A 24,658-nucleotide genomic window follows, 5' to 3' on the forward strand; every position below is an offset into this window, starting at 1 on the left:
TTTTAGTTAATTGTAATATTTAAAGTAACGGTCTCAGAGATTAGGCTACGTGTGATGTGTCAATGACTTTATGGAAATTAATTTGGTCGGCCTGCAGTGATCTAGTTTTGGTCTTGCCTATGGACTTCAAATCCCAGAATGCAATGTTTATCAAACGCTAGCCCGACCCCTTTAAACAGCTGGATACAGTGAGGAGATGAACAAACCTTTAGCGGAAGGTAAATAAATCGATTGAAATAGAAGGGGCATTCGTGTTGTGTGTTTATGTAAAAACAAAAGTATTGTGCCTGCGGTTTTATTTCATATTGAATCCATTTCGTGTAGTATTGTTTATTAAACGTATGATGCAGCAAGTCATATTAATGTGTGTGTGTGCGAACAAGAGCATTTAAAAATAAATAAATACACAGACCTGGATTATGTAATGGAACAAAGAAGTGCTGCATGTTTAAAATACAGAGCAACGACTTAAAATAAAAAAGTGACGTTTTAACAATAACAGACAATATACATTGAACCGCCGCATCGTTTTCAGACAGGGACAACGTTTGATAAATGAACACTGCGTACGTGTTTAGTTATAATACCAAATAAAACAGTGCTGGTAGACATGCTCGACTCCGCGGAGTTTCGTAATTAGCGAGGCCCCGGAGCCCCGTTATAAATTGCCTTGTCTCTGAGAGGCACAGCATGGGTCCGAGTTTGCAAGAGAGACCCGCTTCAGCGCTGAAGAAGTGCGCATCCAAAGAGCAGATCAGAAGCAAAGGACCTGGGACAGGCGGATCAGCACCCAGGTCAGAGACTGGATATTATTATTATTATTATTATTATTATTATTATTATTATTATTATTATTATTATTTGTAGTTGTCTGAATCGTTATGCCCTATTTGCTGGTAAGTTTTTTTTTTTTGGTAAGTTTTATTTCCAGCCCTGTTCTAGATTCTTGTCTAGAAATACAATTATATATTTTCTCCTATATTAAATCAATTATACTCCTGATTGCTCGGCAGCTCCAAGAAGGGGAAGGCCAACCAGAGTCACCGGACCCTGAAAAAGGCAGGTCTGCAGCCCAAGCATGTGGCACCTCGTCAGGGCAAGGACCCAGCACAGGCTGAGCGGGTAAGGTCAGCATAATAGAAGCTAGAGGTCTCAGTGACTCATGATGCACTGTTACATTATGCAAAGGTCTAATGCAGTGCAGGACCACCAGCAACTCCTAGTCCCCTGTGTAATGTAACAACACTGTGAGCGAATGTTCTGCAGAGCAGCTGGAGCATGTCATCGTGATTACCTGTGTAGTTTATAATGAAGTAGCTAATTGTTCTAGGTAATTAGGTACTGTATTAGAAATCGATCAGGACTGTTGTAATGTGACCTCTGTGTTGTGAGATTAATAACCTGCTGTGGCTTTAGGACGCTGTGACAGTGACCTAAGTACTAGAAGGTGACTTTTTTAAGTAGCCGATGAGGGCCCTTCTCAGTTGTCGTTGTGTTTCTGTGTGTGTGTCTGACTGCCCACATTGTGATTGCAGGGGACCCAGAAGAGAGGGAACAGGGCCAAACCTGTGAGCACCTCATCCGCAGAGAGCTCCCCACTGCTACCTGGAGGCAGAGCTCGGTGAGAAACACACACACACACACACACACACACACACACACACTGCACCGTGAAACGGGCTCACAAGCCACTGGCCAGGACGTGACTATTGCTGTCACAGGATTACAATGGGTCCAATGGAAAGCATTTTTAAAAATACATTTTCTAACCTTCATGTTTATATTTCTGAACACCAACTGTGTTGATACACACGTGCCTCTATATGTCATCTGTTACAATTGCAGAGACTATTTATGTGACCCAAGAGTTTTGTTTCCTCAGGACACCTGGCGCGATAGAGCTGAAGCAGGCTGTGTCTACCTCCACGAGGAGCAATAGAGGGAGAGACAACGGGGAAAGCACTGGAGAGTCACCTGGCTCAGGCAGGAACAGGCCCAAAATGTCTCTTCCGCTGCCCCTCGGTGCCTCTGAACCCTGCCCTGTGCTGACAGAGAGGCAGCGGGTCCCCAGCATCGAGACCCTGCGGCTGTACGAGGGAGAGGCAGAGGAGGCAGACAGCGCCAGCGACCTCTCGGACTCCGAGAGGCTCCCAGTGCCTCCCTCCCCCTGTTCGCCTCCTCAGCTCCACCTGCGGGCCGAGGTCTTTGACCCCAACGACCTTGACCCCTATTTCCCTGGCCCCAGGGGGAACCAGAGTGGCTACGGCTACACAGACTTTCTGCCCCCTCCCTTCAACACCTGGAGCCTGCGGCAGCTGGCTCTGTTCCTGAACACGGAGGGGCGATGCGCTTATCGTCCACAGCCTGTGGGCCAGCTGGAGAAGTACCTGGAGCGCCTCCTGCAGCTGGAGTGGCTGCAGATCCAAACCGTTGAGGCGGAGAACGGAAAAACAACCACCCCCGCCTCTGCCACTGCCAGCGCCCCCGCCAGCCGCCCCAGACCCCACACAGCTCCGGCTTGGTACCTCAGCTCGCCCAAGAGCATCCGGCAGTGCCAGCGTGCCTTCCCCACTGCCTTCCTGTCCTGTCTGGGGAACGGCTCCGCCCCCCAGCTCTCCCGGGCGGCTTGCCCTCACTGCCGGGTCCGCTACCCCTTCTGTAACGGCTCCTGCCGCTCATACGCATACCAGCGCCACTCCCGGCTCAATCCGGTCCAGCAGCGGAGTGGAGGTTCAGAGGCTCCACAGAAGAGGTGCAGCAGCGAGACGAGGGCTGCTGTTAACGAGGGGAGGGGGGCCCAGACGCAGGGGCAGAAACCAGGGAGCCCCTCCCTGCCGAACAGCCACCTGAGGCGCATGCAGTCGACCGGCAATATCAGGAACCCGACACAGGCGGCAGGCTCCACTGCAAAACCGCAGGCTGCACCGAGGAATGGCAGTGTTGGGTCCGCAGCTGGCAGGAACGGAAGACAGAGGGGGCCCGCAGTTGGGAAGAGGGGTGATATGGAAAGTGGGGTCCCCTTGGAGACTCATGGGAATGTGCGTGAGGGGAGTCCCCTGAGGAGAGGCGGCAATGAGAGGCAGAGGGCCCCAGTAGGGGCGGCGGGCCGGGATATCAAACCGGGAGGACCGTCGGTGGGGGGGAAGGAACCTTCCCCTGTCTCAAAGGGCCCCCCCCGTGCCAAGTCCAACGGGAAAGTGAAACACGTCCAGTTCCTTACTATATAGCCGCTTACCAAAAGATCAGGATTCCTTCTGCACCCAACAACTTGAAGAAAATGTTGCAAGGATGTGTTCATTAGGAACTGTGTTCATTTTCAGTGCTTTCTCTGAAACTGCTCAATTCAAACAAAATTATTTAAAATGCTTTTTTTTAATGTGCTGAAGCCACATGTGGTCAATCAAGCCTAGATTTACAGTACAGCAATTGTGATTTGTATCTTTTATGTAGAGAGAAAAACACACCAGATCGTACTTATTAGGGGAGTACAAATACAAGTACTGCATTTAAATACCATTTCAAAAAGTTAAATAACTTTTTAGATACAGCAACCATTTCAATTCTTATTATTACAGTCACGATGAAGTTTGATTTAAGTAGTTACCGGAGCACGTAAACTATTTGCTGCCAGTTTCGTTTTCAGGAGTGAAATACAATTAGTTCCCCCTTGGTCTGTCACTGAAGGGTTAGTAGGATCGACTGAAAGTATTTAGATATGAATACACATTTTGTTTTTTGAAGAACAGTGTGTTTGTGGTTTGTATAAGAAAAAAAATATATATATATATATATATATATATATTTGCATTGTCCTTTTTAAATTGTTTTGTTTTTTGTAAATAGCATCTCTACAGAACATACGGAATGGACTGTAATCGTGCATTAAAAAGTTTTCAATAACTTTTCTGAAAAATAGTAGGCTTAAAGGTCCCAATTGTAATAGACATTTGTAGTTTTAACATAAAGCAGAAATAAGAAGAATCTATTTTGTTGTGTCATGTTGTATGTTTGTAAACTTGGTAAAGTCATATTTCAGGGATGGAAACGGCACTCGGTGTATGGCTAGAATTATTTTTAACTCATTGTTCTTAACTGTCAAAGGACTGAAAGATGAAGATTGTGATAGGAAATATATATTTTTATGTGTACTGTAAAATATTTTGTTGAAGAAAGCCAGGAAGCCTGATTTTGTCTTTTTAGGAGGTTGAGATATACTTTTATATTGATTGTTAAGGGAAAAAATAATCTCGTTTGTGTGTCTTTCATACCCAATGTGAGACTTCTGGTTTATCTTAATAGGTGTTTTTTTTTTTTTTACATTTTCAGTATTTTTTTTTTTTTTTTTCATTTTAATTATTATTATTATTATTTATTTCTTAGCAGACGCCCTTATCCAGGGCAACTTACAATTGTTACAAGATATTACATTATTATTTTTTACATACAATTACCCATTTATACAGTTGGATTTTTACTGGAGCAATCTAGGTAAAGTACCTTGCTCAAGGGTACAGCAGCAGTGTCCCCAACCAGGGATTGAACCCACAACCCTCCAGTCAAGAGTCCAGAGCCCTAACCACTACTCCACACTGCTGCCCCCTGCTGCTTTAAATATGCAATCCAATGTTGCAAACTTACTGCCCAGACCTTAAACATTAAGCTTAGCTGCGGTCTTGGGAGCTATGTTACAGAATGTGATTAAAGTTTACATGAAGTTTTTGTTACAATAAGTTGTTCCTTACTCTGAATGTATATTCGGTGGGTTACTGAAATAACTTATTATGGAAAGCACTTTTTTTTTTTTTTTTTTAGTGTGTAATATCTTTTTATTTATTGTAGAACTTCACACACATCTTTTGTTGCACAGAAATTATTCTGAAAATGACACACACACACAAAAACACATTTACTAATAATTGGTTTACATGGGTTACTTGTAGGGACCAAAACAATGTCAGAATCTATTTGGTTCAAAACTTCAACCAGCTTCTATTTATTCTAGAACATTTACACATGTGTTTGTGACCAGTATTCATGAATCAGGGATGAAACGAAAATGTGTACCTCAAGAGTTTGAAGGTTGTGTTGTGTATTTGTTAATCCTGTATTTTATGGGGGCTTTGGTGGTGTTGCTGTTTTTTCAATAAATCTGCCTATTGTAAAGCATGGCAAGCACACACATTTCTGTTTCTTATCACGTCTCAATTTGGAAATGTATAAGCATAAACTGATTGAAGTCCTATTATTAAAACAGAACCGTACACACTTTTTTTTCTAAAGGCACGTAACGCAGTTGTAGGTTCAAATCAAGGACTGTGTAGCTGTGGTTCGAGCTAAGCGTGTTTCCCCGGAACTCTTCTTTATGCATCCTTGTTTCCCTTTTCTGCTCGGAGGTGTTTGCGTGGTGGCTTCGTTTCTGGAAAATATGGAATCTGAGAAGGTGCTACAATACCTGTGTGAAGTTGAGGAGGCGGCCGAAGAGGTTTTAGCAGATAGACAGCAGGTAAGGAAGGGTACATACATGCTATACGCTTTGGTTTTGAATTTGTATTCTTCATCGTTTGCGCGGAGATGCGTGTGAATCGATTTGGCACTGCGCATAGACAGTGACAGGTTGGTTTGTTGGTAATGTGGTAAGTGTTTTCGTGCTCCACCGAGTGTTTGTTAACGATGAATATTTGGATTAAAAATCACTTTGGTAGTAGTGTAATTTAGCAGTATGTTGTGGGATCACACAGGTTGTGGAACCTATGTGTTTAGGGGTGTTCGTTGTTGTAAGTAGGGTTTGCTGCCAGTGCATTGCGTTGTAGTGTCGCAGTAGTCTGAACTGTTTTATTACCTGGTCCCCTCAGATTGTGGATCTGGACATCAAAAGAAACAGAAACAGGGAGGCACTGAGAGCCCTGCAAGATGACAGAGAGCAGGCTGGTAAGACGGGGCTGTTTCTGGGGTTTATAATTAATTGTACTGCATATTAACCTCTCCTGGTGTTCACAATAAAATGTATGGCCAAACGTTGCAATTTCCAAAACGTGGATGCACACACACACACACACACATTTTTTTATATATAAAATCACACTATCAATAATTCAAAGTATTTATGTGTTCGCATTTATAGTTTTGCTGATCTGTAGCATTTAAATTGTCTGTGAATAAGACTGATTTGCTGTTTTATCACAATTCTGTTTTTTTTTTTTTTGGTCTTGGACATTATGTTGTTTAACAGAACACTTCATTTTTTTTTTCCAGACAAGGTGAAGGTTTGCTTTGGGAACATGTTTATTAAGCTCCCTAGAGCAAAGACCAAAGAGATGATTCAAAAAGGTTTGTACATTCAGGAACTGTAAGATTGCAGCAGGCAGCTTCTGCCCTGGAATGTCATTCCATCGGAGGTTAACATTTTCAATTTATTACATTGCTGTATTATTTTTATTGAATCATTATTGTCCTTCTCAGACCAGAAACAGCTTGATAAGGAGATTTGCGATCTAAGAAACCAACTGAAAGCGAAAGTGAATCGACTGAACGAGTTGCAAGGTATGAAACCCATTCCATGTTTTCCCTTGTCAATCTGCCATACTTTCAGAACACCCCGTGTCCTAAACACTGCGAGGCTGTAAAGAGTATCTACTCATACACTCGACCACTCTGTTCTACACACTGCAAGCTTTTATCCTAGACAGCACTGTCTGATCAAAGGCTGCTATCCATGTTACCTTTACATCATCTCTCTCTTCCCAGGCAAGCCAGAACTCAGGGGTTTCAACCTCACCCCACTCACGAAAGAGGAGCTGCAGGCTGTTAACATGCAACTTAGAAGATGAGCTCCATCCAGGGTTCATCGTCTTGGAGAATCAGCTGTGACTGTAAAAGTCTTTGCTTATTTGTGTGGAGAGTCTGTCTTTCACTTCACAGACTTCAATGTGATACTTTGACATGAGCAGCGTATTTGTAATGCATCTGCTGTCTGTCCTTGGTGTGCTAGCGCTACACAGAGGGCCTGAATGAAATATTCAGAGGGTACAAGTCATTCATGTGTGCGCATGTGTCATTACAACATCTCGGTAAGCCATGCTGGCACTGTGATCACTCATTGTGTACTTGTTTCAGACAAAGGTAGTCTGGCACATGCACTAGGATCCACCAATCACATTTTTGGGACTGCATTGTTACCATGATTAAAATAAAATGTGTTTTTTCTTCATGTAAAGCTGCTACAGAGTTGTCATCCACTTGAGTCTTGTTTTAAAAAATGATTTACTAAAACATGTTTTACTGCTGGTCAGCCTGACTACTGATATCATTATCGTTCTCTTTCTGCTCCGGCTTGTCCGAGTCCTCTTCCTTTGATCTCTCGGTCCCTCTGTGGGTTGGCTGTTTCCTGTCATACTTTCTTCTGTCCTGGGAGGGGTTTCAGAAGCTGTCTCAGCTGTGTCTTCCTGTCATTCACATACCCTGGAAATCCGAGGGGAGAATATTAGTCTATAGCCCGAAACCAGAATACCAATCCACATATACAAATCAGGGGAGGTGCTAATAAAATAATAAATAATGTACATTCCATATTTATGTTGCTAAGTGACACTATTAAAGGGCTAAACTCTATAACTGTTTAGATGTGCGAAAGGGTTTTAGGAAAATACAAATGTATTCAATTGACAAGCTGCAGTTTGATCAATTTTTATTCTGATGTGTTGATGAAATGAAAACCACCCAGGCATGATCACTGTCACATTCACATGTCTTTGGTTGTGGATTCCTCTGTCCAGATGTCCTACCTAAGTGAGTGTTGGCAGTTAAGGTGGAGCTCCCCAAAGCGTCCAGGTTTACATCGTCCTTAGAGACAGGACCGTCGTTCCACATGAGGTCGAATCCTCCAATCTGCTTCTCTTTGCCAGTGAGCCTGGTTGGGGAATAAGAAAACAGTGATGTGAATCCATTTCCAAGTATCTGTCACTCTGCGATGGCTAATATGGGCAGTGCTGGATATAGAGACAGTCCAAACCTACCTACCTCCCTTCCATGTCTACAACATGCAAAGTGTCCTCTAGAAGACGGCACTTCAATTCATAGTCCTCCTGGCTGCTGGCAGTGAGTGAGGGGGAAGCATTCACTTCTATTAACCACCTAAAGAAAGACTGGGTCATCGCTCTGCTTAAAACAGCCCACAGTTACAAAGTGGCTTCTACCACGGTGTCATTGTGGTGTTTCTATAAAAACCAAACGGCGATTAATGCCCACAATTAGTATTTTGACCATGTTTAAGTATCAATAACTATCTGAGTTTACGGAGATGCAGATTTCAAATGACATTTTGGATTAAGGAGGTGTGAAAGAGAGGGTGCGGCTTGCTGCTAGGTTCGCTGTCGCGTTCCATTGGCACTGGCGCTGCGCAGCACTGCAGGTACTAACGAAGGCTTACGGTTTGAGAGCCTGGTCCAGCAGGATGTCGTATCCGTAGAGCTCAAAGCAGTGCTTGTCGTTGATGATGACCTTCTGAACGCTCTGCAGGCTCCGGATGAAGATGCCGTCGATGTTCCTGAAGAGCGCCTCCACGCGCTCCGCTCCGTGCCGAGCGCTCAGGTACCGTCGCAGCTGCTGCATCTGCCACTTACAGCCCTGCGTGGAATGGCACTGGATTACAGCGCTGCAGTGACAGCGGGATGTTCTAGAGCCATGCTGAGTCACGTGTCACTCTTGCCCAGCAGCTGCAGCTGTTTTTATACAATAAACGTGGACGCACCTTTTCAGGATCGTAATCCGGAGCTGTTTTCTGTATTGCTACGTTTGTGAGATGGACATCTGTGCAGAAATGATGATTAAGGACCAGACTTTTCAGCTTGGAAGTATGCAAAACAAACAGCAAATAGGCAATGCATTTCCTGTATTGCAAGCGATTAGTCATACTGGATCTAGAGATTTCATATATGTAGCTGATAAATAGTGAAGATGATACAAATCAAATGAGCCCATCTTAAACAGCAGCCGGGAATGATGCCATGGGTTATAAAACTATTTACTCCAGACTGTATCACTAATATTACACAACTAGCAAACAACATACATCGATGGAGAGAGCCTGAGTCCTGAAATTAGACTAGTACAGACCGCTCGTGACTGATTAATACAGCTAACACTGAGAAGATAAAAACTGATCATTCAGGGCTTAGTCAATCCTACTGGCACAGTCACCACTGGAAAGGATACAGTGATCGTCAATGCAGCTGAGGGAAAAGCGAGTCAGGGAAAAACGAGCAAATCCGTCTCGGTACAGCCAGGCTTTGAGAGGAACATACTGAAACACAGAGACAGTCTCAAGACACACAATCTGGGTGTTTTTGTATTCTTCATCTGATTACAAAAGGCAGTACAAATAATAATTGGACAGACAAAGGGTTATATTGTATAGTAGGTTAAATTAGATGTGTGTGTGTATCTCTACGCATCTCCAAATGCTGGTATATACAACAGTTGGATATAACCATACTTACTGATGTTACCAGCACATAGACTCGTAGATCAAACTTCCTACCTGAAAATAAACCAAACTGCAATTAACCACAAGAGTGCTGACACATCGCTACAAAGCTACCTCTGTTGAAATTGTACAATTGAATTGAATGTTTCTGCAGTGTGTTTTGATGGAAGCAGCTTGATATATATATATATATATATATATATATATATATAAACATGAAGTTTGAAGGTTAAGTGTACTGCATCATCATGGCCAGTTTGGTAAGAACATGCCATGGCTGAGACCCTTACCTCCAATGAGATATGGATTCTCGATGTAACGCTGAGCCACGTAGCTCTCCACCTGCGTCTCGTCCTTCTGATCCTCTGAACGGTTCCCATCCTGAAATAGGGGGGGATTCTGTACAAGACCCTCACTGCACACTGGAGATTCAATATTAAGGCTAAGCTATAAGAAACTAAGTTGTAAGCTTAGCACTGGGGTAAATGCTTTGTTACTGTAAGACGAGGCCAGTGTAACTGCAATACAGCTGGTTGTTAAGAAAAGCACTCGATAGCATGGGTTACCTTCTTCCAGTCCATGATATCCTTCAGTTTGCGAAAGAGGAAGATGCCCTTTCCCTGGGACCTGGCAACCTGCAATCAACCAGAAAGGGCACAGTGAAGTGCGAAGGAGCCTTGAAAATCCTCAAGGAAGCAACAGTGTAGTTTCAAACTATCTGTAACGTCCTAAACAAACCCCAGCATGCAGGCTGATTGTGTTGAGTAATCCCCGCACTCCCTCAGGGCCCCCTCCTCACCGGCTTCATGATCCAGGTGCTCCCGGGGCTCCTCTTGAACTCCTCCACGAACAGGTGATACTCGCAGGGCAGCTCAAAGGTGCGGGGGAAGAAGTCACACTTGGCCGCCTCCTGCCTCCCCGCCTCTCGCTCCAGCAGCTTGCGATACCTCTTCAGATTCTTCACCATCAGATTCTTACGAGTCAGCTTCCCGGGGGAACAAGGGCCAGTCACTAAACACACCTGAAGACGGGGTGCATCATATTCCCAACCTCGGACAAAAGCACCCTAATCCACGCGTGACTGGAGCATACCCTACCTTCATTTCACAACAGTTCAAAACCACTTGAGGTTTTACTGTGAGCTGCTTACAGAGGAGCCTGCTGGTACCAGGATGTGTCAAATTAGGCTCATGTTTGACTTACCAGGTCCCATTAAAACTGAAATGGCTGAAGCTGCTATGCTACAGGAGTCTCAGCTGATGAACTGTTAGTATTGAAATTTCAGCGCCCCTACCTCATAGTGGTTTCTGAAGTGACAGATTCGCACATGCTCTTCCATGTAGATGTGGTCAAAATTTTCCCGGAGCCATCCGACATCACACCAGTAGAAATCCCACTCGCTGTCACTGGTAATGATGACAAGACAACAGATTTCCATACAAGGGCAGAAACAAGGAATTAGCATTAGAAGTAGCATTAAAACGATCATCAAACATCTCAAAACAACCATTTAACCGGCATTAAAATGGGGACACGCTGCGTAATACCTGTCCTTTTCTGTCATGTGATCTTTGTAAAGCCAGTTCTGTATAACAAGAATGTATGGTTGCGGCTGCATCTACTGCAACCAGGAAAGAGGGGCAGCTATCCAGCCAGTACTAAACTCTCATAGCGTCTCCTAACACCCGGCCAGACACATCTGTCTTGTTTTCCAAAAATAAAGACTCCAGACTCACTCCTTCACTTCCACCCAGCCAGCTCTCTGTCGAAGCACATCTTGTATCGTATTTATCAGGGTGCACTTAAATCGGATACAGCTTCTCGGCTCGCTGACGGGGGGGGGAAAAAAGGATTGCAATAAAAAAAAAATGTAACAAATATAAAAACAAAACATAAACCTCTTTCAGTGCATTCATGACCACAGATATTTAACAACCGCTCGAAGTTTGCACGTCTTGCTTTGAGGTACTCTGTTACTCTTCATAGAGAATTCCACCTGGAGAGAGGCGGTCTATCCGCCCCTTTTTATTCCCCTAATGACAATGGCCTGGATCGACGCGGAAGACACCGCTGAAGTGACAGAGCGCAGGCACTGCAAGGCTACACCAATGTAGCTAATTAAACAGTTAATACGCTAATGAAATACAGGCCGGCATTGTTGAAATAGTTAACAAGAAGTCACACTTACCCCTCCCGCTTCTTTTGATAGCCGGGTCCCTTATGCACCATCGTCTGTGGAAAACGTACACATTGTCGCATTAACTTCTCAATAACAAGTTCAATATAACACTGTAAAAAAAAAAATACAAGTGTTCTATGTGTTATTAGCTAAACCTCGCTGTCACAAGAAACCTTTAATATCAGAATACCGCAAGACGTTATTCAAACCGGATCGCGTTTACCAAGGGTAAGTTACAACAACAGTGAACGAGTTGAAGCAACACTTGTTTGGTGATGCTGTTAAGTTGCGACTAAAATGTCACCGATTTAGAATGAAGCTCCTTTTTTTAACCTTTTTTGACATTTGCTTTTTTATCCTTTGCTTTCTTCAGTCCGTCTCGTCAGTGATATACTTTTCTGTGTGGATGTTTTTTTTCACCGGTGAGAGAAGTTCACGGTTCCCAGCCACCATGTTGTGTGTACCCGTAACCCTGGTAACTCTTAAAGCTCCTCCCCTGTCACCCTGAGGTCAGAGCAAAAGGACCAATCGAAGAATGTTTTGCTATCTGCGTACTGCGTCGCAAGTGTCCCACGGAAGTTTCCGTAGTCAAGAGGCGGCTGATTGAAAACATTTTACATTTTTCTCACGATGCAAGAACTAAATACAGTTACTGTTTGAAAAGAAGCCTTCTGAAACAACGCGGTAAGGACCGTAGGTAGTATTTACTGTTGTGTTTGGCTGTCATGCAATGCTTTAATTGAACAGAAACAACACCAGTTGTCGGAAGTTTTTACCTTACTGATAACTATTTGCATTGAGTAAATTCACCCCTTTCATTACTGTTGCGCGATGGATATTCTGGTATTTTGAGACCCCCTGTAAAGTTAAGAAGATGCAATTAGAACTGAGGATTTGATGTCAGTGTTCAAAATTGCTTAAACTGGATATGTTTTAATTTAGTACAGCTTTGAACCACTAGAGGGCACCGTTTCCTTACTTCTCTTCAAATAATAACAGACGGTCTTGAGAATGTGTTTTTTTTAAACCAGAGAAATATAGCTTATTTATAATATAGTTTTAAATAGACACCGCTGTAAAGCACTCCGCATTGTTACCAGGTCTACATGCATAATTATTCAATGAAGACTGACATAACTTCTGTCCTTAATCCCGTGCTCGTAGTTGTTATGTTTGTTTTTTTTCACAAGGGGGCGCCAGCATTGCAAGCAAAAGGCTTGGGGTATTTCACAGTGGAAATCTAAAAAAGAAAAGAAACACAAACAACACGCACACACGTTAATTATTAACATTTTGACCATACTAGACTTCTTCAAATAAGTCAAAAGGTGGGGTTTTGACCGCACTCTGTGGAAGAACAAAATAACTAAAAGTCATGTAGGTAAAAGAAAAGGGCTAATTTTCGGAGCTGTCACTGTGCAGGGATGCTTAGCTGAAACGGCCCTTGCTGAATAAATACGATTTGAACAAGTCTGTTTTCAGCCCACACCCTGATGCAGGCTTTTCCCTATTCCAGAAGTTGTGTCTGGTTTTGTTGTTCTGCTGTATAATGTGTTTGCACGAGCAGTAGGTGTCTAACATTGGCGCTGTTATTGGAAGTGGTGAGCAGATCAGAGGTGAGAAACCATGACCGCTTTGGCAATGAATGAGAACAGCCTGTGCAAATCCCAACATGTTCAAACTGTAAATCTCATCTGACAAGTTCCTAATGGTTCAGTTAATTGAAGGAAATGATGAGTCCGCGAGATAGACAGCTGATTGTGTTGAATGTGTTTCTTGAGTAACAGCCAAACTGAGAAGTTGGGGTGTCATTCAATAAAACTCCTGGTTTTCAGTGCCCGTTCCGTTTTAACATCAATATCCAATTCCCTTTTAATCAATTCCAACACAGCATTGATCAACATTGCGACTGGCAGAATTCTGTTAAAATGAGCTTCTCACAGTGACAGCACAGCACTTCCGTTGAAGTTAATTGAACTGGCTACAGTATGAAAGCAGTTGAACAATCACAACAGTTATGTCCCACAAATATCACTTCAAGTTCCTTCGAAGGAGCTGGAATTGGAATTGGAATTGGAATTGGAATTGACCTGAAACCTGTTGGTGTGTGTTGATATTCTGCAGCCGTTGGACAGGCCATGGTGCGCTGGTTGAACAGACAGCTTGGATGTTTCATAACGTTGGGAGACCAGTTTGTTTGGTTCTTCTGAGCTGTATTGCATGACAAGGACTGAAGTGAGTCGGATTGCTCTTGTAACCTGAATCCAGCGAGTGTCGCTGCCTGGATCACATGTTGAGCTGTGGATTCCTTTTGTTGAATGCTTTCATGTGTGTGTGTTTGTGTGTGTGTGTTTGTGTGTGTCTTTGTGTGTTTGTGTGTGTCTCTGTGTCTGTGTGTGTGCGTGTGTGTGTGTGTGTGTGTGTTCTCGTTCTAGAACATTTCACCCTAGTTTAAATTGACACACTTTTAACATGAATTCTGACAGATTTGTTTAAATTGCTTTCATAAGGCTGTAACACAATTACAAGGTTTGTTTTAGGGACGTTGGCAGGCCAAAGTAATTTGTGCATCTCTTCAGATGTTGTGGTTTATTGTTGTCCGGAAGCTTTTTGTTTTTACGTAATGGGAAGGTCGACAGGCATACACGGGTCCAAATAGGCTTCGCGTATGTCCATATCATATCCTGTAGGCTTCCGATTCAGTGTTGTGAAAGCTGTTATTACACAGGTAATACACCTCCACAAGCAGCTTCAGAGAGACCTGCATGACAATGACTACACAGGTAATACACCTCCACAAGCAGCTTCAGAGAGAGACCTGCATGACAATGACTACACAGGTAATACACCTCCACAAGCAGCTTCAGAGAGACCTGCATGACAATGACTACACAGGTAATACACCTCCACAAGCAGCTTCAGAGAGACCTGCATGACAATGACTACACAGGTAATACACCTCCACAAGCAGCTTCAGAGAGACCTGCATGACAATGACTACACAGGTAATACACCTCCACAAGCGGCTTCAGAGAGACCTGCATGACAATGACTACACAGGTAATACACCTCCACAAGCAGCTTCAGAGAGACCTGCATGATAATGACTACACAGGTAATACACCTCCACAAGCAGCTTCAGAGAGAGACCTGCATGACAATGACTACACAGGTAATACACCTCCACAAGCAGCTTCAGAGAGACCTGCATGATAATGACTACACAGGTAATACACCTCCACAAGCAGCTTCAGAGAGACCTGCATGATAATGACTACACAGGTAATACACCTCCATTTTTATTCTGTTTTCTAGGATATATTATGGGTTTCAAGAAGAATATGTGACACCGTGTAGCCTTTTTCAGCTGAGCATGTTCCTGATCCTCACACTAAAACATTTGAAAGGATGCATTTTCAACCACGAATACAGTGCACTTAACTCGCTCTGATACAAGCCCTTGATAGGGGAAGCTGTGGATTGTGTGTTGAAGTGCTCTGAAATGTAGACCATCCAGACTTTACACTTTACACCCTCTGATATTCCAGAACTATAAGAAGATTGATACTGTGCATCTGCAGGCGGTTAGGAGAAGAGCTGGGAAATATTTTCCACTTTTTTGAAATCGGATCTTGGGCTTCAAAGCTTGCAAACTTGCCATAATATTTTTTAACCCCGGCCTGCATGTGGTTGCTGCGGTGTACCTTTCAAGGATTAACAGTGTTCGTGTCACGCCGTCTCCTCTCTGACCTCTGATGCTGTACAGCAGAGACCACCTGTGAAACACACAGGGACCACGGCAAGCACCGAGAGGGCATTTCATGCTTTGCTTGCAGTGTGTTTTTACACTGGCGTGTGTGTGCAGTTACTTTTGTGATGTGAGATCCCGTCTGCAGACCGTGTGATCTTCTATCTCCCAGGCCACTTTAATAGTAACATACCTCTTCACACTGGTCACAGTGTTAAATACAGAATTGTATTTGAACAAGCTGCCTTTTAAAGTAAATGGGTGACCCCTTTGTATCTAGACCTGCTCACCCACCCCTCCCCAGAAGCTGTGTTTGCACAGGGATGTGTTTCAGGCTGTGGTGTTTGTACCATACTTGACGTGCTGCTATCTTCCAAGCATTTACCGCTCTCTTGGCAGGTTGCTGCGGTATGATTCATCTTCTGCGCACTGCTTTGGCTCGGAGTGTCTTTTTAAAAACCTGGCCTTCGTTAGCACTGTGCTGTATCACCATCTCCATCTCGGTTCTGGCTTTGTGAAGTCAGCTGTGGAACGGCTCGGAGTTCCCATGCGTTAGCCACACCTGTCCCTGCGCTTTCTCTTAGGGTGGGGTGAGAGGACTTTTCACTGTCATGTCCTGAAAACAAGTTCTCATACTGGGAGCAGATGGGGCTAATGTTTCAAGAGACGCCCATAAAAGGCTGAAGGTTGCAGGTTGGAGGTTGAAGGTGCCCATTGATCTTTAGGGATTTTCAGTGATGGGACCACATTCGAATTGGCCACTTCAAATTAGATAGAATAAACAGGGTTACGTTAACACTATAGCATACACAGCGTGCAGCTTCTTAGAAGACTGTCTTTATAGCAGTGATAGCTGACAGGGTGCACTCAATCGCACATACAGTATCGGAGCACTTGGTTTTGCTCTGCGCAGTCAGCATGCTCATAATAAAAAATGTCCTGTAAAAAAGCTGTTCTCAATCCATACAGCCTTGCATGGAATGTTTTTGTATGGGGCACATACTGTATAAATTGCTCTGCAATTAATCTTAACAAACATCAACGGACTCCCATTTAAAACGTTTTTTGCAGGTTTGTCATGTAGTGCATGATGAATGTTTGTTTTGTGATATTGTAACGATAACCCTTTAGGGTCCCCCCACCCCTCGACATCCATCTGACAGAACTGGACATATCAGTGGAACTTTTCAGAACACAGTAATACAAACAGAATGTGAGAAATGCATCTGGAATGTTCCAAATCTGAGCATGCTAATACCTGATTCAGTGCATTATTAATGACATGTTACTCTATCTATTAATTCCTTATGTATAATATATCAGCCTATAAGGATTATAATAGAATTGAACATAAAAAAAACACAACCAGGTTGTGTGAGAACATGAAGGGTCATTATCACAGTGACTAAGAGTAACTCGCATGCACATACGAAGGTGCTGATAAACAGTCTGTGGTGTTAAAGAGCTTTAGGCTCTTGTAATTATAGAATGACCAGTCAGGGGACCCACTGATCGGTGCTCCAGTGGGTGTGTACAGAGAGCCCCCAGCAGTATTGCTCGCAGTCTGGGTGGATGTGTTATGTTGTGTAACCCTGCACGTGTGGAGTGTGTGGGTGGGGCTCGTGTCTGTCACAGGGCAAACTAAACCAGTGAGAATGCTAGGCTCACAGTCCTTGTGTGGTGACTCCGGGATGATGTCATGGTTCTGTGCTGTTTTACAAGGTTCTGTGTCATTGGCACATGTTGTGAGTGTGGGTGGGATTGCGAGGGCTGTGTGTTCTTGTGTTTGTTTTCTTGGGGGGGGAGGGATTGTTGCTGTTATCGCTTATCTGTTAAGCAGCTGGAAAGTGCAGTTTTAGCTCACACTTAGAGACCACACTTTCCTTTTTTAAGATGCTAAATCATCTGCAAAGTACTGACCGGCAAAGCCCCCCCCCCCCCCCGAAGGGGAAAACAAAATGTATTTATTTTTCTGAAATGTTTTAGTTGCCATAGTCACAAGGTGATGTGCGTGTTCTCGCAGAAATGGTTTGGCATCCTGCTCTGGATAGAGGTTTCTATCTAGGTTCTATGTTCAGCTCTAGTAAATAAACAAAAGAAGAGACACGCTCTATACAGGACCAGTGCTGTTACTGGATTCAGTTGTCACTTTTGCATTGATTTCCTTTGCATGACATAGTTTTGATGCGGTTACTTAAGAATTATTTTATGGCACATAAACAAACCTGAATACATTCCAAATATGCAGTTCTCTGGCTTATCCCAGTTGTTGTTTGGTTTGACAGACAGCTTGCTGTTGCATTGCTCTGTGCCGCTTATAGGACGATAGCAGCTGTATCTAAAATTGAAAGCATGCAAGAGAAAATCTACCACAGCTACACTGTTTGAGCAGGAGTCACTGCACAGGATCTGCAGCAGGCTACAGAGGGTGGATCTCAAGCAGTTATTAATAGACATCGCTATCCAGGGTGCCTTGGCACCTTTCCACGTGATAAATAAGACATTTAGTGTTGGGAGAGGCTGCAAAATGGCTTGCGGACATCTTCTAGTAGAGATACAAGCAACTGGAATGCCTATGCAGAGAAGCCGGGATACAGCTCAATTAGCATGTGCTGTGTATGACAAAGAGCAGCAATAACACCTCATTATATTAGGAATATCAAGGTGGGAAGATGCCTGTCATTTACAGAGCCGCCAGTATGACCCAGCCCTGTCCAGTAACACGCGCAGTGTGGTTCAGCTGCTAGGCTGCAGCGTGTTGTTTAATTGGAGTTACTCTGTGGTTTTTGCACAGGTTTGGGGTGGATTGATCTAGTGATGTGAAGCAGTGGAGCGTATGCTGAAACCACTGGAACAGAATGGAGAACGTTAGTAGATTTGGAACACCGCAGAGGATTGTAGTGTGGAAGGCTGTGTGTTTCAGTAGATCAGTGCATCATTTCTATCCAGCAAAGCTATCCTTGTTAGTTGTTGAATTTGGCACGGGGTTCCCACCACGATTAAGCATTGGACAGTTCTCATTTGTTTCTTTACAGTGAGGCCCATACTGTGTTCATAGTATTCTTGGCTTCACAATAAAGGCTTTGCTAAAGATACTGCAGTTTCAGGTGACAGTATTTAATTTGAAGCTCAGCTGCCAAAAAGGAAGACAATGTGTTGACAATAAAAATAGCAAAATAGTTCTGCCTGGATAACTTAATGATATCGGTTCAGCTTAAATATATAAACAGCATTGAACCATGTCATCCACCTTTTTAAGTGATAATTGATGACTGATGATCTTACCATATGCAACAAAACTGGGCGCACTTTAGAGCAGTACATTTTAAACGATAAGAATGCATGAATACCGGTATAGACATTGGTGTGTTCAGTTCTTAGTTGGGTTTATTGCTTCGTTGCCTAATTGCAATGATGATATTTTCTTTAGTGTACTGTATTGTATCATGATACAGTGTGCGTTATGTCATACGTGACCAAAAGCCGTCCACCAAACGACACGTGATGTACCTGCAGCACCTGTACCCTTCAAATCTGCAGTACCTGTACCCTTCAAATCTGCAGCACCTGTACCCTTCAAATCTGCAGCACCTATACCCTTCAAATCTGCAGTACCTATACCCTTCAAATCTGCAGCACCTGTACCCTTCAAATCTGCAGCACCTGTACCCTTCAAATCTACAGCACCTGTACCCTTCAAATCTGCAGCACCTGTACCCTTCAAATCTGCAGCACCTGTACCCTTCAAATCTGCAGCACCTGTACCCTTCAAATCTCCTTTCAAAAGCCAGTTTCAGAGAGAATCCAGACGCTGTTAGAGCCGTCCCCCAGGATTTCTGTCATTGTCTCAGACATGATGGCTTCTATTGAGGAGTGATCCAAACCCCAGAACTAATCGCAACACATATACTTATTAAAATACACTCGTCCAGTTTAAGATTTATTTAGACATAACATTTCTTTTAAATGCCATTGGTGGCAGATTTCTGTGTGCATACAGTATCTTATCCAGTTCTATTCATGCAATTATACATTTCCAGGCAGATTTGTATTCAGTTATTTTTCAGGGCTCATTAGATTCTACAAGGGCATGTAGTCTCCTGTATTATAGTGACTGTTTTATAGATTTTAATGTTTTCCATTGTGAAGTGAATCATGTTTTCTAATGCTTCGTTTCACTGCCAGTATAAATAATCTTTGGTTTCAGTGTAATTTTAATCATTTTCAGAATGCTTCTGAATCACACACAGCTTAACAACCCTTTCATGTTTAAAAAAATAAATTAAAATCGTCATGATATGGAAGTCAACTACACACATGCATACGAAAAAGTCAGGAACTCACACACGCGCGCACACACACACACAAACACATATTATTCATACACTGTAAAGTCTTATTTAGAGCAGAAGAGTGAGGAACATGGTGTCGTGCACCAAGCGGGAGGTACAAACTTTGGTTTGTTAAATACTGAAGTCCTGATTCTCCGAAAACAAATGTTTATAGTGTGAAAATCTGGAAGCAATTTATGATACCATATAGAAGCTGTAAATAGTAATTGTAGAAAATACCGAGTGCTTTAATGACTTTACTCATTAAAAATGTTTTGCGTTTAATGATCTTTGAATACTTTCTTGTATAGTATACAATTTCATTTTTTAATCCAGCTTTTTAAATTGCTTCCACATGTTTAAAATGCAAAGCTGTTAAAGAACTTGCTTGCTGTGTAATTGCCATACCCTGAAGGTGAGTTTTTTGTTTTTTTTTTAAATGCAAATATATATAATTCTATTTTTTTCCCCTTGTTTTTTTTTCAATTAGGGGACCCAGTGCAGAAGGGGTGGTGAGTGAATGGAGCTGTGGAGCCTGTTCTCCTGGCTGAAGCAGCAGTTCCTGTCCAGTGAGGAGCATGACTCCTGGGGCAGGAGCTCGTCCTTCACGACCTGGAACATCTACTCTCAGTTCTTCCTGGGCGCCTCCCTCCTGTCTCTGAGCATGCTCGTGGTGCTGGCAGCGTGCCGGCATCAGCCTTACCAGCAGGAGGCGATAGGCAGGGGGAGGGGCAGGAGAGTGGTGCCCCCCCTCTGCCCCACACCCTGCCTGTCGCTGTACCCGTGGCTGCAGCTTGTACGAGACATGGTGCTTGTGTGTGTGTTGGTGTCTGTCCCCTGGGAATGGATCCGTCTCTACCAGATTGAAGTGGCTAAGAAGATGGCTGTGCTGTCTGAGGTATGTCGTTATCGTCTTGCATGATCTGCATCTGTTCTCCTTCTAACTAAACAGAATAAATAAGAAAGGCAGTTTAGGCTTGACAGACGACTGGACCTAATTCAACAGCTCACAACATGCAAGCCTAGCGTTGGTTTCAAAGCGGTTCTGTGTTCGTCAGCGCAGGTGCTGTCTTCATTGAAGCAACAGAATCTTCTTTTGCAGAGCGATCTTGTTGTTGTGGCTGTGATATGAAAGACTGATCACAAGCCTAGTCTCCATGGTGTCATACTGGGGGTCCAAGCTGAAAAAAAACTGAGAAGATATAAAATAAAGAAATAATGCACAATTACAAAACAGCCAGGGTAGTCTTATTAAACTGATTGCTCAGTTTAAAAATAAATAAATAAACTGAGATTTTATAGCCTCACAATATGTCGCTATGATTTATTGAGGTGGTGTTTATTCCACTGATTACTTCCCATGTTATAGACCTTAAACTCGGCAGCGCGCCCCACTGCTAGATCGCAGCAGGGGTGAATTGAAAGGGTTCCGACGCAAAGCAGCTCGCTAACAAACCCAGGAGCTGTGCCTGTTTGAGTATTGCTTCTTTGTGCAGCTAGCCGGCCCTCTCCCCTTCATACGAAAGAAATGAACTGAAGCCACCAGACTGAAAAGGGAATGGTTTCAAATATGATTCCATAAGCGATTCATCACCCTGATATCTTAATTAACAGAAGATAAACGGGTCGTTGGCAAGGACAGCAGCTGCAAGGCTATGAATTGTGGTTCTATGTCTTCATCAATCCATTCATAAGACAGATAGGTCTGGAGGGCATAACTTCAGAAAACTTGCAAGTCAAGTATATTCGACTAATGTAATTCAATATTAAAATATCTGGATATGTTGTAAACAAAACGGTTGGTTCCCTAAAGATCGCTGGTCCTTCCAATGACTGTTTATTTATTTCATTTGACATTTTTTCCCCCGAGTAATGATTTGGGGTAAAGCCCTTTGAGAATCTGGACCCACATGTGTAAGTGTTTCTTCTTGTTGCTTCTCTCTCCTGCAGCACGATGAATTGATGAGAAAAGGGCAAAGAGGAGAGTCTGCCACAGTTTTTTTATTTGCAACCATAATAATTTCTCCTGAGGTGTGTGTGCGTGTCTGGGGTGGAATGGGAGTGCGGGGGAGGGTTTGCGTTAATGGTTGGGTTGGTGGGGTCCTTGTAGGATTTTAGGGAGGTTGCTGCGGTATATGCCAGTGTCAGCCAGTGCAACTCCCTGCTGTTCTTCATGGTCTCAGGTAGGAGAGCTGCAGTCAGATCTCAGATAACAGCTCAGATAAGAAATGGGAGAGGTTGGGGAGCCAGCCACACACAGTCATTTGTCTTGGGTTGTGAGTTTCATTTAATCATCCAATGGTATTTGGTTAAAGTATTAGAAAATCACAGGAGGCAATGGCATGAAAGTGTATGATCTGAAGTGAATACTCTACATCAATAGAAAAAAAAACACCTTGAAGGGTACAAAGCAACCCTTTTTTCAAAATCGTTGTTCTGCCTTCGAAGATATATAACAAAGCATGTTTGTAGGTGACATCCTTATGGTATTAAGATCTGGCATCATAAACATCACTAAAATGTACCACACTGACAGGTTAGGAACATTTTATGAAGTTAAACTTGCATTCTTTTCCATACAACACCTCTCCCCTTCTTTACCCGTGTAGCATTTCCCCTGGACCCTAAACAGATCAGACTTGTCCACTGATCTGCAACCTTAACCCACTTATGCAAATCAACACATACCTGCAAACATATGGACACAGGTAAGCATGCAAAGGCAGACACACAGAGTTACCCACTCAGCATTACTGTAGGTTAGCCATGCCCAGTGGGAAGCTAGCAAAGTGAAGTTTATGAGTGCATTCATTCATGCCTCCCCCCCCATGGTCATGGCTTTGCCCTCTTCTACAAACATCTTCATAATTTTATTTCCTACTTAATTGGCCATCCCCAAAGAATACATACTGTAAATCCAGCAAGCAGACTGTACCATTAATTGAAAATCTTTTTTGGGGGAGTTTTTTTTTTTTATGGGTTTATAGAGAGCACCAAGGTCATTTTTCAAAATATAATTTAAAAAAAAGAATAATATTCCAAATGTCTGGAAGACAAATCCCTTGATTTATTGGAATCCACAAGCTGGAAAATGATCTGCACACTTGTGAAAACAAAGGGGGCGGTAAGTCCATGTTCTCTGAGTTTACCAGGGCAGGGCTTGGGTCTGTTGCTCTTCTTATAGTGGGTTTGATGTGTGGGGTCGCTGTGCGTGGTGCCGGGGAACCTGAAGAGAGTGCAAGCTGTGTGCTCTATACACCTCCGATCAGATCAATACTACATGACCAGGGACCTGGAACTGAATAGGAAAGTAAGCCTGTAAATGTAATGAAAACAAAGCCGTGCAAAACATCAGACACGACCCAGTTGAAAAACACCTACTCTTACCCTTATTTAAGGTGCATCTCTTTGCCCACTCTAAGGAACACTCCTTAAAATGATACCATCTGTGCAAATGGCTGATTGCTTTTAATCAAGTCTGCCCCCTGCAGATCTGAGGCGACTCCAGTTTCAGAACTGCTCCGGGACCATGTGGGAGCCTTGGTTTAGTGCAGCCCAGTGAGTGCACTGCTGCTTCTTTTGAAAGAATTGTCGGTGTTCATCCAGGGAGTGATGGAAGCATTCCAGCTTGTAAATCGAGAATGCTTTGCAGATGCTGAACCTGATTTTGTACTTGGGTGGTTTTTTCAGATAAAACAAACCGTGTCAGGAAACAAAATAAGGTTTTTATGCTTGTGGGAATTAAAGTTCCAGATCAAGTCAGCCTTCTGGATTGTGAAATTTGTTTCTATTTTATGGTGAGCCCATCCTGTTGAGTAGACCTTTTATTGTCCAAGCATCTGCTGAAGTGCTCTTCGGATAGTGTAGCTACAACAGCACAAGTGTGTTTGAAAGATTCAGTTAACGGTACGGTTTTCGAAATCTAGCCGATTTTTATGTAGTCTAAAAACCCCGTGCTTAAAAATAGCAGCATGTGTTTCATTTTTGTTTGGCTTTTCTTGAGCTGACAGATGACTTTCATTACTTCCAGCTGCTCTCTGTATTTCATTGAGGGGCAAGAACTTTATAGTAAGCTTGTGTGTCTGCAGTCACAGCTACCTTTAGGGAATATAAAGCAGCTACAAGCCATCAAGATCTGGTGGTCAGTAGGGTGAAGGGGTAAAATAACATAGTCAGTATTTCCTAATGAATCTTCCTCTCCAGGATCCATCTTTTTATTAGGTAAGGAGCCAAGCATGTTTCATGCATTGCATGTGCACACAATGAGATGCAGTAAATGTGTTTGAAATGATTTGTAGCCACGAGACCCAGGGTTCCAGGTCGCTGAATCTGCATAGACAAGGGGAAAGAAACCCAACAGGTCCATGGCACTGTCAAAATGTAGATGAACTGCACAAGGAGGAAATGACACAGAACTAACTCTCTGTTCATTTGTTGCTTCGATGTAATGAATTAATGTGAACTCCGTCATCGGATAAGGAGTTTTCAGACTCCTGGGTTTCTTCCACAAAAAAGAATATTTTTCTGCATTGTCGGGTGATTTTTTTTTTTCAGCATAAGCAGATATGAAAACAGCAGCTAAAGAAAGCTATGCTCACTGGCACAGTATGAATTGGAGTTTCAGGTTTCCAGTGTACCAATTGGACAGAGAGCCCCAGTAAAAAAAGACTTAAACCTATAAATTCTTCTCCATGTGGATGGCATTACAGCAAAGGAGCAGTCAGGTCAGTATTTCAAATGAATTTCCGTAATGTGAGTATGAGAACGTACTTTACGTGGGTCCACTGCAGACAGAATCGAGACCTTGGACCTTTCACCCAGTACACTTGGATAGTAGCAGAGGAGACACATGGGCAGTGTCTGAGCAGAGTGCCGAAATCCAGTTTATGGATGGCATATGAAGTAAAGGAAATTCCAAA

At 43.2% G+C, this 24,658-nt stretch overlaps 4 protein-coding genes across 7 annotated transcripts in view; 3 read left to right on the top strand and 1 right to left on the bottom strand.

The window, feature by feature from the left end:
* Positions 1-29: 29 nt before the first annotated feature.
* LOC117421701 (p53 and DNA damage-regulated protein 1-like) lies at positions 30-7,220 on the top strand. 2 transcript variants are annotated; one of them, XM_059003474.1, is made up of 6 exons: positions 30-218; positions 5,394-5,503; positions 5,853-5,928; positions 6,253-6,327; positions 6,460-6,540; positions 6,745-7,220. In XM_059003474.1, the coding sequence occupies exons 1-6, from the start codon at positions 197-199 to the stop codon at positions 6,825-6,827; spliced, it is 447 nt and encodes a 148-aa protein (XP_058859457.1). In that variant the 5' UTR covers positions 30-196; the 3' UTR covers positions 6,828-7,220. The 2 variants fall into 2 exon arrangements, with proteins under 2 accessions (XP_058859457.1, XP_034761306.2); XM_034905415.2 differs by lacking the exon at positions 30-218 and having other exon boundaries at positions 5,310-5,503.
* On the top strand, positions 212-5,177 carry LOC117432698 (uncharacterized). Its single transcript, XM_034054677.3, has 4 exons — positions 212-794; positions 1,014-1,122; positions 1,536-1,621; positions 1,883-5,177. Exons 1-4 carry the CDS (start codon positions 691-693, stop codon positions 3,225-3,227), a joined length of 1,644 nt encoding a protein of 547 aa, XP_033910568.3. The 5' UTR covers positions 212-690; the 3' UTR covers positions 3,228-5,177.
* LOC117421665 (probable tubulin polyglutamylase TTLL9) lies at positions 6,184-12,134 on the bottom strand. Of its 2 annotated transcripts, XM_059003470.1 has the most exons (14): positions 11,994-12,134; positions 11,670-11,713; positions 11,218-11,310; positions 10,776-10,887; positions 10,281-10,466; positions 10,048-10,116; positions 9,772-9,862; positions 9,495-9,535; positions 9,211-9,298; positions 8,747-8,805; positions 8,426-8,622; positions 8,017-8,130; positions 7,782-7,906; positions 6,184-7,458 (listed from the first exon to the last, which is right to left on the bottom strand). In XM_059003470.1, the coding sequence occupies exons 1-14, from the start codon at positions 12,003-12,005 to the stop codon at positions 7,388-7,390; spliced, it is 1,302 nt and encodes a 433-aa protein (XP_058859453.1). In that variant the 5' UTR covers positions 12,006-12,134; the 3' UTR covers positions 6,184-7,387. The 2 variants fall into 2 exon arrangements, with proteins under 2 accessions (XP_058859453.1, XP_058859454.1); XM_059003471.1 differs by lacking the exon at positions 8,017-8,130.
* Positions 12,135-12,200: 66 nt separating this feature from the next.
* The window catches only part of LOC131702038 (chloride channel CLIC-like protein 1), a 34,086-nt gene continuing 21,628 nt past the window's right edge, over positions 12,201-24,658 (top strand). The window contains exons 1-2 of one of the 2 annotated variants that reach the window (XM_059003473.1): positions 12,201-12,344; positions 20,230-20,637. In XM_059003473.1, the coding sequence (XP_058859456.1) occupies positions 20,260-20,637 (378 nt within the window). In that variant the 5' untranslated portion in view covers positions 12,201-12,344; positions 20,230-20,259. The remainder of the gene's footprint in view (positions 12,345-20,229; positions 20,638-24,658) is intronic. The other variant, XM_059003472.1, reaches the window with a different exon arrangement.

Source organism: Acipenser ruthenus, chromosome 29 (genome assembly GCF_902713425.1).
Source record: "Acipenser ruthenus chromosome 29, fAciRut3.2 maternal haplotype, whole genome shotgun sequence".
NCBI classification, from domain to species: Eukaryota; Metazoa; Chordata; class Actinopteri; order Acipenseriformes; family Acipenseridae; genus Acipenser; species Acipenser ruthenus.